Genomic DNA, 18,357 nt, shown 5'->3' with positions numbered 1-18,357 from the left:
CAACGTACAGCAGTAAAAGAAGACGCTGATATATTGCACATTGAAATACATGTAACAGAAGTTTGAGCCAAAACTGCTAAAAAAAATTATTGAAACATATGAGGGCCTCCCGGGGGGGGGGGGGGGGGGGGTACATGTTCCCTTGTTCCCTAGAAAAAATTGGAGTTTTTCCCTTGTTCCCCAAAAATAAATTAAGATGTTCCCTGAAATTCACTTTCATCAAGTTCCCCTGTTCCCAGAAATTCTGTTGCATGTTCCCTTGATCCCCAGAAATATTAATTAATGTTCCCCAGAATTTCAATCATATTTCAGTTCTCGATGGTCAGTATTTTCGTAAGTTTTACCTCGTTAGTCATAGTAGAGATAATCCTCAGCAAAACGCCTCTTTCGTCTCCTTGATGAATGCCCCATCACCTCTGGTTCATCAGCAGAAATTTCTGTCGCCTCTGTAAGAGTGAGGACATCACTTGTCTGTTGAATTTCATCCTGAAGTAGGATCAGCTCTTCCTCCTTAAGTTCCAAAACATCTTGATTATGTTTGTAGGTCGTCAAGATACAAATAATGCTATCTACTTCAATGTATTTCTCTGAATTTTCCGAAAAGCATATTGGGTTAAAAGGATCTTGAACAAAAATTTTGGCCATCACTTTTTTTATGCCAACTTTAACATTCTCCTGTAGGGCAGGCGAGAACCAAGGTGTTTTCAGGGCACTCTTTGTCATGCTTAACACAGACTATCTGATTAGACGTGTACAGAAACTCTGTCACTTCTTTCTGTGGCATTTGTTGCACTGAATGGTGGTCTCCTAATTTGGTTAAATCAAGTGGCTGGACATCTGGTGGGCCCACCGCATATAGATTAATCGGGAGAGTTCCTGAGTTGTCTTTGGTCGTCATATTGCGCACCGTTTTTTGGGGAACACTCTGACCGTGGACAGCTCTCCAATTCCTCATCTCGCGAACTTGTTGACTAGTTAGCTTGTTTGTCTTTGGGGGACGTAATTTCGGAAGGTCAGAGTAGCTTGCAGATACGAAGGTATGTGGGTAGTATGAACTAGAGCTAGTAAAGTATGAATATGGTGTAGAGCACTGCCTTTTTAAGCGTTCTTTGATCGCTCTACTGAACCTGTAGTCAAATTCAAGCTGCAACAGCATGTCACTGGCACCCGTTCTCATCTCAGAAAAAAAAAAATGGTTAGCGTTTCTAGACATGGAACACCAAAGAGAAAATTACCATAAAAATGGCGGTCCACCCGACGGAGTCTCTCACAAGGTTCCCACGCGTTCTAAACTCGTCCCCAGTCGTCACCAGTTCACTTGTGAAGATTAGTCGCCAGGCTTAGTCGTCGGAAATGCGTGAGATTACAGAAACGTCGGAAATGTCTTCATAAACAGTTAATGGAAATCTCTCCAAAAGTTAGAAAATGGTCGAAAGTCAATGTTCCCTTGTTCCCGAATATCCGTCAACAGTTCCCTTGTTCCCTAAAAGTCATTTTGAAATATCCCTTGTTCCCTAAAAGTAAATGGCGATGTTCCCTTGTTCCCTAAAACCCCTGGGAGGCCCTCACATATAACTCGACTTCAGAGTATGCTAAGGAGGAATTTATAGTGTTTACAAAACTAAAGCGGGATGACACGATTGTCGATGGGATTGGTATTTGGAATAAGCAGGCGATGGAAATGCTTGTCCCAAATGATTCTAATTTTGGTTGCTGGTTTTGGCACAGCAATTCGTTATCGAAATTCCAAGTCAATTTTACCGCTGAATTCAGAATGACTTTCTAGTTACGGACTTCTGCTCCAACGATTTCTCTGTCATTAATTTGGCAAACGTTTTGTATTTGTTGAATTATTAGTGACGGCGAATAGGCTTGGTTTATGTTATCCTCTCGGAATGCAGAAACGGGCAAAACAGATTTTATCGCATGACGAGGAGCTTCGTTATATTTTCAATCAAAATTACAGGGATAAATTGCAGTGTTAGCTTGAAATCTTTGGCCAAGTAAAGATGAACCATCACAGCCATCAGGGTAAAACTACGAGATAATAAATAATACTTGATCCTTGCCAAAGGCTGTTTTTATAACTACTCTGGGCCAACAAAAAGGCTGAAGAAGTTTATTCACAGGCACATAAAAGTTCTTTCTTAATTACTCGAGGTATGTCGCATATTTACCTCTTGGGTTGGCCTTATTGAAAAACAGTTCAATCAGAGACTGCTCAAATCCAAGCAAGAGCTACTCCATTAACGAAAGAGGATCCACAAAATTCTTAAATATTTAGAAGGTGGCTTTCCTTGCATACATCATCTGTAACAATGTCCAGTTTAGTTCAACTTGTTTCTGTAGCTCAAATGAGCGGCAGACGCTTGATGGGATGTATCGTGACGTGCTAATTTGTTAAAACAGGTTTCCTTGTGGATGGACTGGAGATCCAAACATCAAGCACCAGGACGCAGGAATCATAAAACTATCTGCAAACAACAGGAACAAACGTGGTCATGGTCTAATTTCAAACCGACAGGGGCTGATTGGGGTACGAGTCTGTTTATTAAGGAGAGACCCACATACTCAGAAAAAGCACATTGAGGTTAGAAACATTCTGTGCAGTGACTGAGCACTATTGTTTTTCTTTCTTTCTTTCTTTTTCTTTTTTGGTGTGTGGTGTAATAAGTTACTGAAATTAAAAAAAAGAACAAAAACAAACCAAAAAACAAGATACAGCTATATTAAACTTGAAGATTTATTAAGAGATGTTTGGATTGCCAGACCGTCCGGACGTCTATATATTTCTTAGTAAATTTTAGAGTATTTGAATGGCTGTATTTCGTTCAATATAGGCCCAATTAACACCAAACTAGAAAATGTTTCTAGACTTAATGTGATCTTTCTGGCTTTGTGGATCTCGTGTTGTTTATCCCATAATAAACGGACTCGAACCTAGCTCCTCTCGGTTTGAAATTAGGCAAATGATTGGAGCTTCAGCTGTATCACCCACTAATGTAATAATCAACTACTACTGTAACACTAACTACTAATGTAATAAATATCAACCACTAATGTAATACAAACCATTAATGTAATAAATATCAACCACTAATGTAACAAAAAGTTAACCACCAATGTAGTAATTTTTTAACCTTTAATGTAATAAAAAACTTACGTACTAATGTAATACCACTGCGACCATTAATGTAACAAACTCAAATAGAACATACTGTATATATACCTGGATGTTTGAAAACCGGGTTAGCAAAAATATCAACTCATTCTACCACTTGGCAATTTAAAACAACAAAACTCATTCAAAGGCCGATTAAAAGCCTTTATCTGACGCCGGGCAGTAAGTGAATGGTGCCTAGAAGCATTCCAACGAGTCCAAATTTAAAATGACGCAAATTTTAGAACATTTATTCAGTAATCTGACTTCGTGAAGTTTCAAACCGGTGTCATTTCAGTCTAGAAATTTTTAAGTTAAGTGAACCGCAGCGAAAGAATGCCTAGTTGAGGCTTACATAACATCTTCAATAGTTAGAAGAACACTACTTCTTTCGCGGTCCGATAAACGACAGGATTTCGCATGGAATAGACAACAAACTGAATGAAACAGCACACAAATTATCACCTTCTTATCTACAAAACCGGCCTATCGTTCAATGCCATTAGAACCCACTGAAACTAGACCTTGATCCAATTTTCCTTAGTCGAGACTAGCTTTCCAAGGTACAATCAGCAACGTTAAACACAGACGAAACGTTTTTATGGCTGGCACAGAATATTTTGGCGGAAACGCAGTTCAACCACGCGATCACATACCTGTCAACACCATGCGGAAATCACACAATCACACTTTCGGGGCACTGATAAGACTATCCACAACCACACAAAATGTATCAGTCAATTCCACCTGCGCCCAGCCCCCCCCGGGCTTGTAGAAGGATTTGATACGAGTAAAACTGACAACACAACACTTTAATCACTACGAGCAGACTAATCTGTTCTGGTACAGAAGCTACCCATGTCTTATTCCTCGGAGCGGTTCAGACCGGTTTCTAGTATTATCTACCTCATATATGACAGCATAACCTGTCCCACTACAGTCCACCCCTTCTTGGGTAAAAAATTTGAAAACTTGTAGCAAACAAACAAAACGAAAGTTCCTTCACGAGTCCAACCCTTCTTGGGGAGTTAACTGTTAAGTTCACGGAATTGCTTTACATTCAAAACAAGGAGGTAGGTACCTCCATGTGGTCCACCTTATAAAGATAAGTAGGAACACTGACTGACGAGTCCTTTAAGTTTGCCATGTCGATTAAGAATGTCTCTAGCTTCCGGTAAGCTATTATAAACCGCTTTACAAGCCTCTGAAGCATAACACTGGACTTGTGGCAATGGGGTGAGATATTTCGCAAAGGCAAAGGCGATCTTTGCTAAATCTGAACTACGATTTACAGGCGAAGCTACAGTGCTTTTTGGTAATGAAGACGCAACAGTTCTGCTTGTTTATGTTCGCTCAGTATCATCACGGATGTCTGCACGAGGATCAGAATCAGGAACTACCACAATCTTTTCAATGTACACTGCTCTGATTTCTTTACCAGTTGAAAGGTGCCGTAAACGTAGCAAACCTTCACGACCGTGAACATGGCCAGTGACAAGATAGGGTCTATCATATTTCCTAAGAAAACGAGTTGCTGCCCCTTTTGCAGTTGAGCTTGGAGGCAGCAGTCGTACAAAAACTCTCTTTCCTTCAGGCACATGGAGATCTCTAGAGTGCATGTTATAGTATTCTCGCTGAGTTCTTTTATGACCTGCTTTGATTTTGTCAAATTGTTTCCGGGCTTCAATGGAAGGTTTGATAAGTTCTTTAGCATATGAAGCTTGAGGAAGAGGTGAGGGAGGCAATTCGAGGGTAAGTACCTCTGGAGAAATGGGATGTCTGCCAAACACCAGGAAGAACGGAGTTACTTGATCTGTTCCAGGAATTGGAGAGGTATTGTTGGCGTAAGTGGCAGGTTGTAAGAATTCCTCCCATAGCTGTTGATTTTTCTCACAGTGAATACCTAAAGCAAAATTAAGCCAGCGGTGCACTCTTTCTGTAGAACCATTAAAGCGAGGGCGATAACTTGTGGTGAACACATGTTCTATAGATAGCAAATTGGTGCGTTCTTGGAGCACATAATTGACCCATTCACCACCTTGATCACTTTGGAGTACTGCCGGAAAGCCATGTTCAAGGAACACATGATCATACAGGGCGCGTGCTGCGGTGGTAGCTCGTTTGTCAGAGATAGTTATAGCCCATAGAAAGTTTGAGTAAGCGCACACAGCTGTCAAGATCCACTTGTTTCCATTAGGCGAAACTGGGAGCTCACCAACATAGTCTATACCTAATGTATGAAATGGATGTTCGTAAAGACGAACTTGCATGGGACCGTGATGTTGTTCAGCAGTTTTGAAACGGATGAAGTCAGGGCATCTGCGAATCCAGTTTCTGACATAATTGGACATGTTCCTCCAGTGGAAGTCATTTCCCAGAAATTGATATGTGGCTTCTCGGCTTCGGTGCATTGCAACAGGAGAGTCATGGTAGGCTCTTAACAGATGCCTACGAAGCTGGATATCATCAGGAACTACATAGCGGTAATGATTTGGATTGACCATCAATTCGTCACGGTACATGAGGACACCATCAATGATGGCTGCACGTTTGGAGAAATGCCGAGCCCACTGCAAATGTTTCTGTGGAACACCTGGGAATTTACTTTCCCACCTTTGGAAGAAAGAACTTTGAACACAAGTTTACACCAGTAATCCTGTTGTTGTTGCAATGCAAACTGAGAGAGATGAAGGTTAAGTCCAGGTAAGGCAAGTAAATAGTCCTCAGATTTGGTATCAATTGGAGCTGTTACAGACGAGTCACGATCAGGTGCAGAATCAACATTGACAGGAGCTACAAGACAGATGCGGCGAAGGTAAGCAAAAGTGCCGTTGAGCGTATCAGAAACCAGTGAGGAACTATGATTGGGGATGTCCATAGAGACTGCAAGCAGGACAAAAGAGTTCACACCATCTTCTGGAGCATAAGGTTCCTCAAATGAAGGTAAGTCTGACATAGGCTGACGACTTAAGGTATCAGGTACAGTGTTCGTGATTCCTGGACGATGTTCAATGTAAAAATCAAATTCTGCCATTGTCATGCACCACCGTGCTAGTTTAGCTTGCTGTGGGGCCAAGGAGGTAAGCCATTTCAAATTCGTGTGGTCTGTAATGACTTTGACATGACGGCTAAGAATGTAAGGGCGGAATTGTTCTAGACCCCACTTAACAGCAAACGGTTCTTGTTGCAACGTGTGCCAGCGGGATTCAGCGGGAGTGAAGGCTCTTGATGCAAATCTGACAGGGCGGAGCTGGTTGTCTTTGTACTGTGCAAGCATAGCACAACAACCTAGCTTGCTTGCATCAACATGAAGTTCAAATGGAGAAGTCCAGTCTGGATGAGAGGGTAAAACATCCGGACCAGTAACTGCATGTTTTAAGTCCTCGAATTCCCTGGAGTGGTGTGTTGACCAAGAGAAGGGGGTATCCCTTTTTAAGAGTTCACGCAAGTACTTGGTACGAGAAGGCATGTTTGGAAAATAATCACGGAAGAAGTTACAGAGACCCAGAAATTGTTTAAGGCTGGTTGTATTAGAAGGCGGCTCCCTGCTTAGGATGGCTTCAATTCCCTTCGAGTTTGTTTTTCTCCCATGTTCAGTAATGGTGTGTCCTAAAACTTGACTCTCTTTAGCGAAGAAGGTACACTTTGAGGGCTTGAATTGGATGCCAAAGTTTACAGCTCTTTCAAACAGCAAAGCAGAATGTAGAGCTTGTGCCTACATAATAATGTCATCAACATAGACAGTCAGCCATTGATGTAAATAATCAGCAAAAACAGTATTGAGAATCCTGTGGAAAGTGTTAGGTGCAGTTTTTAATCCGAATGGTAGCCGTAAGAATTCGTAAAGTCCAACATGAGTACAGAAGGCACTTTTCTGACGATCCTGCTGGCGTAGGGGAATTTGCCAATATCCACTGACAAGGTCACAGTGTCCAAACACTTTTCCTTGGGAAACTGAATCAAGAAATGCTTGCAATGGAGGGAATGGGGTAGCCGTCACCCCGAGTTACACTGTTTAGGCCTTTCTAGTCCACAACAAAGCGTGGTGGTTGTTGAACACCATTTTCCAGCGGTTTGCGGACAAGAATACAAGGTGCCCCCCATTCAGATCTACTTGGTTGGATAATTTTCATTTTAAGCATGCGCTGTAACTCATTTTTAATAGCAAGTAACTCTTCCAGACTTTTCCGGTAAGGCATCCTTAGTGTCAATGTGATGTTCAAAGCCTTGTATCTGACCCAACAGAGAACCAGGGAGGAGAAAAGCTGTAGGATATTTGCGTATAAGCTGCTTAAATGTTTGGAGGATTTCTGCATCAACATGAACATATTTCGGCGAGTCAAGAGCCACAGCTTTAAGAAGAGTCTGATAATACTCCTCTGAACTAGGATCCAGTGGAAGGGTCGCAGAAGGTACAAATTCATGTTCATGAAACTCAGAGATTTTCTCACTAAAGGGTGAAAGGATTGACGAATCAAGTCCGGCTGCAGCTAATTCTCTGTTCTGTTCAGAAATTTTCCATGTTTGTGCTGAAGAAATCCGAGTAGCGTTTGTGAAAGGAGGTGAAGTTGATGATAGTGACTGTCCGTTGACCCAACACATCCAACTGTCTGCGAGAATGGTAGATAGATAGCCTTTATTTTAAGACGATGAGTATTAAAGCTACATGAGCTTGTGGGGTCGTTTGCAATTAACTAATTACAAGTAAACTAAAAAAACAAAAAAATATGAAATTGTGAACATAAATTTAAGTATATACAAAGTCATCTTTTCTAAAATTACAAGTGGATGCAGACGTTATCTTGAAGCTGAATTCATTAAAATTAGCTTAAGATTGAAGCTTTAGCCTGAGTTCACGATAAGGAATGTTTTTTGTCAGGGCACTACTGTTGTTAGTCACTGCATTCCACAGGACTGAGCCTCTAAACGCGACAGAGTCTTTCATGTAACGCGTGTTGAAGCGTGGAGCAATTAAAGAAGCGCAAGTCCGGGTTGAATAGTTTGTGACCCGTTTCTTAGAAATCAGGTCGATTAATGTGACAGGTAACCTATCGTGGAAAGCTTTATGAAGACAGATAAAAATGGCTAATTTAAAATAAATAGACAGAGTCGGCCATTGGGCCCGTTGTAGGACATCAGCAGATGCCATGTCTTTCGGCAAATGAAAGATAAGTCTCGCAGCCCTGCAGTGAAGTCTTTCCAGGGACTGAAATAAGTCGGAATTGCAGCAAGATCCCCATAGTATAAGACCATAGGTCACTGAAAACAAGATGACCTTAAAATAGAGATCCTGACGAACGTTTCTAGGCAGAAATCTCGATTTTCTTAAGTAATCCTAGTCTTTTAGCAAATGATTTTTTGAGTTCCAGCATATGCTGAGTCCACTGGTAGCAGTGTTCTCAGCTGACTCTTTAAAGTCTTTACAGTCAGCATTGCATGATGGTCTAACATGTCTAAGAACAATGTTAAGAGGAATGTCAGCTTGTTTCTGTTTGCACTCAACTGCAAGAGTTGTGGTAAAAGCAGGTTCTAGATCCGAGACAATATCCTGAGCAGCAGTGGATCTGGAGGGAGAGTACAGAGTGATGCATGGCAAGAGGCAACAGGTCGGTGCTGATCTGTGATGGCAGACATGTGAAAAGGACCACTTAGAACTTTAACACCAGGCTGAATTTCCTCACGATCAACCCACAAGTCTGACGGTGAAACAGCCATCAATCATGTACCAAGGGTGAGACAAACAGAAACCATGTTAAGTCCACGATTTAGTTTGGAGCTTGTAAAAGGAATACCAGGTGAAGGGGCTCCCGTGAGCAAACAAGTTACTCCAGCATGGGTGTTGTCCCTTTGGTGTAAGCCACCTCTGATTGGACTGTCAAGAGAGTAGGCAATTTTGAAAGACATGCTAGGATGACGAAAGAGGATACTGGGTTCACCATGATCCACCAAGGCTTGTGTAGCGTGCAAATGGTTTTCTCCAAATAGAATAGGCCAGGACAAACTTGGAACTACAAACATCTGAAAGGTTGTTTCTCTACCATTACTCCACTGTAAGGGAATTTCCATAGTGCCAACAGCATTTAACTGAGAATTTGCATCAGCAACAGAAACTGTAACAGGTGTTTCAAGTGACTGGTACTTTAAGTGTGGACATTTGGAAGCATAATCAGCATGAGAGCGACTGACAAGAGAAACTGAGCAACAACTGTCAAGAGGTAGTGGAAGTTTCTCCCCAGCAGAGACAGCAGGTGTCCAAAGGATGTGACGTTCTTTGAGTTTTCCAGCAGGAACTTATTAAAATTTCTGCAGACCTCAGGCGATTTCTTTTTTGGTGCTGCTGACCGTTGTGGGCATTCATGAGCTTTGTGTTGATTACTTCCGCAAATCCAACACGAACTTTGCTTATTTTCGCTACCAAATCGACGTGAAGATGAAAACAAGGCGTTTCGCTGAGAAACTCCATTAAAAACTGTACATGACGACGAGGAATCACTTCTCAAGGGCGAAGAAGACCCATTACTTGCAGTAGCGATGAATGAATGTTCGATGCGACGAGCGGCTTCGATAGCTTTATCAAATTGTGTTACCTGATGAGCTTGCAAAACGAGGTGTTGGGTAAGATGCGGTTGTAACTTGGAACCAAACTGAGAAGTAACATGCGTGGGACAAGATTTCGTCAGTCTTTCGCCCAGTTTATCAAGTTGATGAAGAGTGTTCTTGTATTTTTAAGACAAATTCATCCACGCTCTCAGAGGGATCTTGTTTCATAGCACTTAATTCAGCTGCCAATCGGCGACAGTTTGCGTCCGGAGGTTCCTGGAATTCATCCCGTAAACTTGAGATAAAAGAGTTCAACTGTTCCTCGGCGGTTTTATCAGAAAACCCTTCCGAGCCACGGCGGAAAGATAACATTGAACGCGGCCACTTACCGACGACCTGTTGTTCCAGGAGCGACAAGCGAATTTTGGCGGGAAGGTGAGATGTTTGCTCTTGGAAACGCTCCAAAAATTCGGCAATATCATCTTGTGCGGTTTTATCTTGGCGAAAGGTTGGTAGCTGTAAGGTCGGCAATCGTAAGGTCGACAGGTGTTGATTGTTAGAACCAGAAGTAGTATCGGCTGAGTTCGCTTGGGATGTTGAAGCTGTAGTGTGAGCTTGCAGCAGGGCAGATTGTTGTTGGACGGTGTTAACTAAACCTTTGACAACTTCGCTGAGACCGGCCACGACGCCTTGAAGTTCTTCGATAGTAGCAGGCATTTGTACTTGAAATGGATTGTCCACCACTTTTGTAGAAGGAGTTGATACCAGTAGAACTGAGAACACAACACTTTAATCACTACGAGCAGACTAATCTGTTCTGGTACAGAAGCTACACATATGTTATTCCTCGGAGCGGTTCAGACCGGTTTCTAGTATTATCTACTTCATATATGACAGCATAAACTGTCCCACTACAAGCTGACCCCGGGCATTGGCTTTTTTTGGCCTTGGATGGCCAATTCGCGGGGGTGGGGACTTTTTAGCTGTCAAATCTCCCGGGAAGGGGAAGAAAAAAGAGGGCAAATTCCCCGTCCTCCGTCAACACTGCAACATTTTTCATTGATCGCACGGTCGAATAGTGCCATTTTAAGTATTTTAATGTGCGATTTTTTGTTTCCGTTAACGTCTTCCTTTGTAATAGCGCTAGGATTCTAACGACGACATGCACTAGTTTACGGTTTTAGTATTGATATAAAGTTGTTGACATTTAATTACTAGAGCGCTGTAAAGTTATATGCTATGAATAGTTTTATAACTATGAAAGGATGTTCTTCAAATATATCAACAGAAATTTGATTCAATAACCAAAAAACGTGGAATCACATCGATAACTCCAATTGCGCTATATAATTTTGGCTTGATGAGCAATAAAGAAATGCATGCACATAACCGAGAACATACCTTTACAACCCTCTTAAATTTATTCCTGTCCTTGACAGATGAGCCAATCTGCTTTTTATCCAGTAAAACCCTCTGTGTAGTTATATTCTGATAGAAAACCGCGTGCGTGTCAAAAGCTCGGGAATGGCCCAGGGGTTGGCAAGTGCCCGGCCCCCAGGCAGTGCAAAATTTGTCAATGCCTCACCCCCGGGACTGACAAGGCGGGCAAATGCCCCGCAGAAGCCCGGGGGGGGAGGGGGGGTTGGGCGCAGGTGGAATTGACTGATGCGTAATCTCCTCACGTTTAACACAAGCGAAATATCATCGATAACCCGGAAAACTCCGCCTTTTGGCAGATAAACACCTCTGGGCTCTTCTCTTGCAACATGAAATGCTGCAAAACGTGAACTCTTGTGGGGAAGTTTTTTAACACCCAGTCTCAAAGTGACAAGGTTGAGTGACCTTGTTACGTTGAAACAGTGATGCCTGACATCAAAGCAGGAGGTCATTTGCTTGTTTTATAAATCCTAATAATTCTAAGTAACCAATCAGTCGTTCTCTTTGAGTTTGTTACGTTAATGGTCGCAATGTTATTACATTAGTGGTTAAGCTTTTTATTACATTAAAGATTGAAAAATTATTACATTGGTGGTCAACTTTTTGTTACTTTAGTGGTTCATATTTTTTACATTAATGGTTAGTATTACATTAGTGGTTGATGTTTATTAGTATAGGTAATCACATGATTTCGAGTACAATTTGGAACAAATAAGCACGACTAAATTTTTCAAAGACCAACAAAAGTGCACGAGCCCGTAGGGCGAGTGCACTTTGTTGTCTTTGAAAAATTTATAAGTGCTTATTTATTCCAAATTGCACGAGAAAAATCATTTGATAATGTACACGAAAAACAGCTGTACATAGTTCATTCAACTGATTGGCTGAAACAGACTACCACCTTTGTCAAATTCAAACTTTTTCAAGACCAACGCTTTCAAAATCATTCAGCTGAGAACTTGGAAATGTGCAAGGATTTTTTAATATGGTCACCAGCCCGTTAAAGATAACTTGGTTTACAATAATCAGCAAAAGTAAGTGTTTTTATTCATCCTCGATTATGAGAGCTCGGCGTTCACAAGAAGCGTTAACAAAAAGTATACTACCGCTTTGAAATCAAGAGAACGCTTCGAGCAGACAAAGATGAAAGTCACTTGCTAAGGTTTTTTAACGACTGTTCATCATTGTCTGATCCTGAGACCCCATCATAGCTGGATTCATGGAGAAATTTTTGAGATTTAAAACCCAAAAAAGGAGGGAGGCAATTTGTTTTCTTTCGACGCTGCCATCAATGGGTGAGTGGAGCCACAGTTGTTGTGATGCCGGAAACTGCCAGTATTAATATACAGTATTTGCTTTTTCTCAGCGCTGGAGTCTCCGTTATTTAATTCGACCTACTGCAAGAGTCATCGTAGCTCTTCTTCGTCGGCTTGATCGTAGTCGTTAAGGAAATTTATACCTCTGTGGCCTGTGACATTGGCGATATGCTCTGAACTTACAATCTTTGCTTTCTTCGGCTTCCTTACTGCTGTTTTTCTTGCACAAGGCTACTACCAGGCTAGTACCAGCTACGGATACTTTCATTGTGCACCACTGTGTACCAGCTACCAATACTTTTATTATGTGAGTTATGGTATTTTCGCCCATTAGTTTAGTTTGGACCAGATGTTTAAATTTTCGGTTTTGTTTGCTACTGAGGTAGAAAAAAACAGACCATGACATGGATGTTTTCATAGAGGTCTTCGCTCCACAAAAGACTCAAAGAGAGCACCCGAACACCTGTTGTTGTTGTTGTTGTTGAAACAGCTCTAGTCTGATTGGTTCTTGTTGGTTTCTTTTGTGTTTTCAGCCAGTCAGAAAGCTTTTGTAATTTGCACTCATGTTACAAGTTTGCACTCCTGTTACACATTTTGCACCCGTGTTACACAACAACAGTAGTGATGGTCGTCTATTCGGCCATCATTCTTATGCAAATGAGTTGTACTGTATTTTCTGGTTGCTGATTGGCTGGACATTTCCTGACTTAGTACTATCATGTCTCGGTAAACTAACGAATCGGAAATATCCCAAAGCGAAGCTCGGGTGTTCGGAAATATGTTAATGAGGGATGATACCATGAAGTAAGAGAAGAGAGATATTTGGCGAGTATATATGTGTCAAAGAGAGACAAGAAAAACATGTGGGAGAGAATTACTGTCCCCTCATTACGCATGCAGAGTGCGCAGGACGCATGCGAGTAGAGAAATTGTGTTAAACCGTTCTTAATTGTAGTGAAATCAACTGTAGAGTGAAAATAACGTTTGTTTTTAGGTTTTATAGTAAACAGAGACTTTGATAAAGATGAAACAAATGTTTTATTAAGTTTTTACAGTAAGAACTCAAGAAAGAACCCAGCTATGAACTAACATCGTATCATTGTGTACAAAAATTTACTACCTCAGGAATACTTCGTTTAAAAGTATCATTGAGTTCAAGTAAAGCATCTGGAAAGTCGTAAATGTTCTTGATCCCGAAAATGGCAGTTTTTGGTTGAAAGGTCGGCAAAGCAAATTGTTTGTCGGGCATTTGATCACAGGCGTAGAATAAATCTTCATCTTGTCTGTACCAGGGCCAAATCTGTTTTTCCACATCATAGACATACAGGATCTTGTTTAGCAGTTTCGCCATTTCTACGGCCCAGCCAGTTGCTCCAAAGCACATGTTACTTTCGGGCCGAAAGTTTGTAAACGCTAACACCATGTCTGCTTGTTCCACCACATGATAGTTTCAGTGAATATACTGTAAACTGACAGGATTTTGTGTTTGTTGTTTGTTGAGGCGAGCAGCGACTTGCAATCTGATGGGAATTGCTTCGGCTAGTTGAGTGATTGTTAATGGAGGGACTGTTTTACTTCGTGGATGACAAGGTGGAATTATGACTTGTACAGTTAAACCATGGTCTCTTGCTAACTTTTCAGCTTCCAATTCCACACCAAGTGCGCCACCAGTGATAATCTTAAACGGTTGCACACCCAACATGATGCTACGTCTGACTTTATCAAGCGTCGTTCTATTTTATAGAGTGTTCCTTGCCTAAACAGTGACGTCATTGCCTGAACATGTTCATGTCCCTTGAGAAAATTTTTGGAGCAAAGATTTTGTTATAAGTAATGGAGCGTGTTGACAATTCGTCAAAAATAGTTCCGTTCAGTGCATAGAGTTTATAATTCAGTTGATCAAAGGTCATATCATAATTAGAAAGGCCTTCTATTAAAAGAGCTTGAATAAATTCTTCGTACGACGAAAACTCAGAGGGTTTGATGCGTTTCAGAAGTTGATCCATGTTAATACACTGCATCGTAGCCTTCTCTTTCTTGTTTATCTTTTAAGAGGTCTTTGATACTTTTCAAGTCCTCCTGTAGACGTTGCAGTTGTTCTTTTACACAGTCAATCTTCTGCAGCTGTTCAGCACAAAAGAGAAGTGATCGATCAGCAATGTTGATCCACTCGGCCTCACTCATTGTGACATGAAATAAACGGATGCTCTCTCTTATATCGGTGCGTCATGTTCCATTGAATCATCCATTTTAATATATTTTCGTGCTGGAACATCCTGTTTCTTTTTAACAAACAAGGTGATTACCACAGGACTGTTGTCATTCAATTGAACCTTCGACCTATTCCATTCTGTTATTGTGACTTCCACAATATCAAGCAGTTGACCACGCAATAAATAAAATTGCAACAGTTTACACTCGATTAACGTTTTCTCATTATTATAGTTTCTCATACATTATAGTTTTTTGTTCAGATCTTGATTCGTCCAACGAACCACCTTCTCAAAAAATTCAAATCCTGTGTTGGCGTCAGCTGAGACTTGTTTCACGTACAAAAAACGTCTTGCGATTGACATGACTTGAACGCCTTGTCATATTGTTGAAACAATGTCTGTGCTCGTTCGTTTGTATAATTGGATAATTTTCTGTAGGAGAACCGTTTTGGAGGTGTTGGGGTAGCTAAATGAGTTGGAGCAGATGAGTGAGAGGTAACCACAAGTGGAATACGGTTTGGGGCTCCAGGTAAATATAGACTGGCTAACCCAACTTTCCACTTTCCAGTCAACCATAACGCTTGAGGAAGTCGATGTTGAAATTGATTAGAGAATTGTTTGGGAATTCACTGGTTTTGCTACTGGTGAGGTCACATAAAAAGAAGACTCAGTGGGTTGAGACATGATGACAAAATGAATAAAAAGTTATTAATATATTCACTCTTTTATAGAATTTTTCAAAGCAGTCTTTACTTGCTCCTTGCCTCAACAAGTCCAAATCCCTAAGGACTGACGTCAATGTAAATGAGGTAAACCCCTATAAACTTTTTATGGAAACGTAGAAGATAAAAAGAAAGTGTACCATGCTTTGAAAGACGAAATTCATCCTGAAGTCCACGCCAAATGGGGTCACTTGGAACGTCATTGTCACTCTATTCCAAAGATGTGACTCAGTAAAACAGCAAAAAACTCGAACAATGTGTTTCTGACCTGTGGTGGGCCATACAATCGTGGAGAGCAAAGACCAAAAGCGCCCCCTTGTGAATATTTACAATGGATTCATACAGGTCTCTATCCCCTACCATCGGAACCTATTCCGGAATGGCTCATGAAATTTACTGCCTCCCGTCAGCCACAGGGTTACAAACCAAGACCTCTCAAGTCTGTCAATAAATCCAATCCAGACCAACAAAAAAGTCCGACTAGTTTCAACAAGCAGTGTAGAATGTAAACCAGTGGAACCGCAAGCAAGCCAACAAAACCTGGATGAAGAACAAGAGCGGCAAGCCAAACCCAAGGTACATTAGCTTAGGGTCCTGAAGTGGTGGAACAATTAAAGGAGCAAGAAGAAGCCAAACATGACGCCTGGAATCCTCCGCTGGTGTCAGAACAGAAAAACGAAGTGGAAAAGAAGCAATCCTTTGGATGGCTGCCTCTAAACGATGCTAGTTTAGCCTCGTATTTACAAAAGCAGAAAGAAAAGGGCAAAACATTGTCCCCTGCTGATGAAAAGCTTTTAGAAGGATGCAAACATGTACGAAAACAAGAGCGGCAAGCCAGTTTATTTGCTTCATCAGGGGAGTTTTATAGAATGTGTAAAAAAGGCTTTCCCGCCCATGACGAGAAGAACGAAGTGGAAAAGAAGCAGTCTTTTGGATGGTTGCCAGAGAAAAAGGCTAGTTTGGCCTCTTATTTACAAAAGCAGAAAGAACAGAGCCAATTATTGTCCCAGGCTCATGAACTGTTTTTGAAAGGACTCAAACATTATAATGTAGGCTGTGTTAATTTCTTAAAATGAAAGCCTTTTGAAAAATGTGTTGTTGCTAAGATAATGAGGGTTTGGGTTAGGGTTACGGTTAAAATGTTAATTAGGGTGGGGGTTTGGATTAAAATGTAAATTAGACCTAGTCCCAAAGGGTTAGGGTTGGGGGTTATAAATTGGAGTTGTAGGGTTCAAGTTTTATCTTGTATCAACATGTCAGCTAATAGGTTGATGATGACTCAATTATGGTACCAATGTAATCAGGAATTAGAAAGAAATCAAGCCATCTTACAGAAAAAAGAACAACTCATTGATATCATGAAAGGGGAATCGGAAGCTTTACGTGTAGATAATGATCAACTACGTTATGAGTTATTATGTTCATCGTGACGAGTGTATCTTGATCGAAAACAACCAGGTGACACCATTGAAGGTATGGCTTGCCCTCATTCTATCAGGAATTCTGGATATGTTAAAAACTGGAACCTTGGGCAAGTCCCGGCAAGTCTTTTGTAGTCGTCACTGCTATAAATTCGTAGCGGACTGAACTGTCTTTTATAAAGATCAAGGAAGCGTTATAGTATAGGAGTACTGTTTGGATATGTGGAAAACTTAATAAGGACACCGTTATTCCTAACAAAGCCTGTCACCCTGTTCCTTTATTTGTCTACATTATGAAGAGAAATCCAACGTGGGGTCGCTATGCTGTCTACATCACTTGGCTTCATACGCATTTTCCTTCACAAGGACATGTTGTGTTCAGCTATTTAAAGAAACAGTATCCATAATGGATTTATTCATTCCCGTATTTGGCTGGTCAATACATCTTGCATCATGTCGTACGAAGATCCTTCACAACCTGGTTCCTTGGGTAAAGTCAGTGCATTTGCTAAAGCTCGAAGTATTTCACGAGAAAAAGCACAGAGACAACTTCGACAAAAATTGATTTATACGTTGCACAAACTTCGTCGTCGTCGTTTTCCTACATTACCTCCTTGGTGTTTGGTATAAATGAACAGTTTGTAATGGACCTCGTCGACCTCCAGAAATTAGCTAAATGGTACAAGGGTTATAAATATTTACTCACTGTGATTGATGTTTCATCGAAATGTGCCTGGGTAAAAAAGTAAAAGTGCCGCACAACTGGTCGCTGCTTTAGAAAGGTTACGGAAACGAACATCGCCTCTACATCCTGAGAAAGTGCAGACGGACGCTAGAAGTGAGTTCTATAATTCCAAGGTGCAAGCTTTTTTAAGAAACATAATGTGACTCATTTTTCCACGGATGGGGATCCTCATGGCTCCGTGTTTGAACGTTGGAATCGAACGTTGAAAACGAAAATGTTTCGTTATTTTACCGCTAAAAACACTCTAAAGTATATTGATGTATTACCAGCTTTAGACAAAGCCTATAATCATTCATTTCATTCCAGTATTAAAGAAAAACCTGTGAATGTGACCCCCAAAAACCAGCTGGACATTTGGTACAGATTGAATAGGAAACGAATAAGAACGGAGAAAAACCCAAATGTTAAGTAGGAGATAAAGTGAGGTTGAATAATGTATAGATTTAGCCAGGGCTAAAAGCGAGGCTCCCATTAATAAATTTATAATGTAAATCAAACAATAAGCTTGTATTCCACAATTCAGTTAGCTTTAAAGCACATTCATGTGACTTTTAAGGGAAAGGCTAAGTGATTTTTGTGAAAAATTTTTTCAAACAGCCCAAGATAGCCTCACACGTACACCCCCAAAATAGCAATCATTTTGGATCACATTTAACAGCCATAATGGCTCTTGATCACCGTAGACTAATTAGGCCTGGAAAAAAAATCAGGCCAAATTTTTTTGCGTTCAACAAGTTTACTTTACAGAATCTTGCTAACAAATCTGGGTGCGTGTAAAACATAAACATCACATCTGAGGTGAA

At 40.9% G+C, this 18,357-nt stretch overlaps 1 protein-coding gene across 1 annotated transcript in view; it reads right to left on the bottom strand.

Annotated features, from left to right (window-relative positions):
- Window positions 1-1,917: 1,917 nt before the first annotated feature.
- LOC140927983 (proteasome assembly chaperone 2-like) overlaps window positions 1,918-18,357 on the bottom strand; it is a 43,801-nt gene continuing 27,361 nt past the window's right edge. Inside the window, exon 9 of the mRNA XM_073377696.1 lies at window positions 1,918-2,474. Coding sequence (XP_073233797.1) covers window positions 2,401-2,474 — 74 coding nt within the window. The 3' untranslated portion in view covers window positions 1,918-2,400. The remainder of the gene's footprint in view (window positions 2,475-18,357) is intronic.

This window comes from Porites lutea, chromosome 2 (genome assembly GCF_958299795.1).
Source record: "Porites lutea chromosome 2, jaPorLute2.1, whole genome shotgun sequence".
NCBI classification, from domain to species: domain Eukaryota; kingdom Metazoa; phylum Cnidaria; class Anthozoa; order Scleractinia; family Poritidae; genus Porites; species Porites lutea.
The sequence above is the reverse complement of the archived record's forward strand: the minus strand, read 5'-3'. Positions and strand labels throughout refer to the sequence as shown.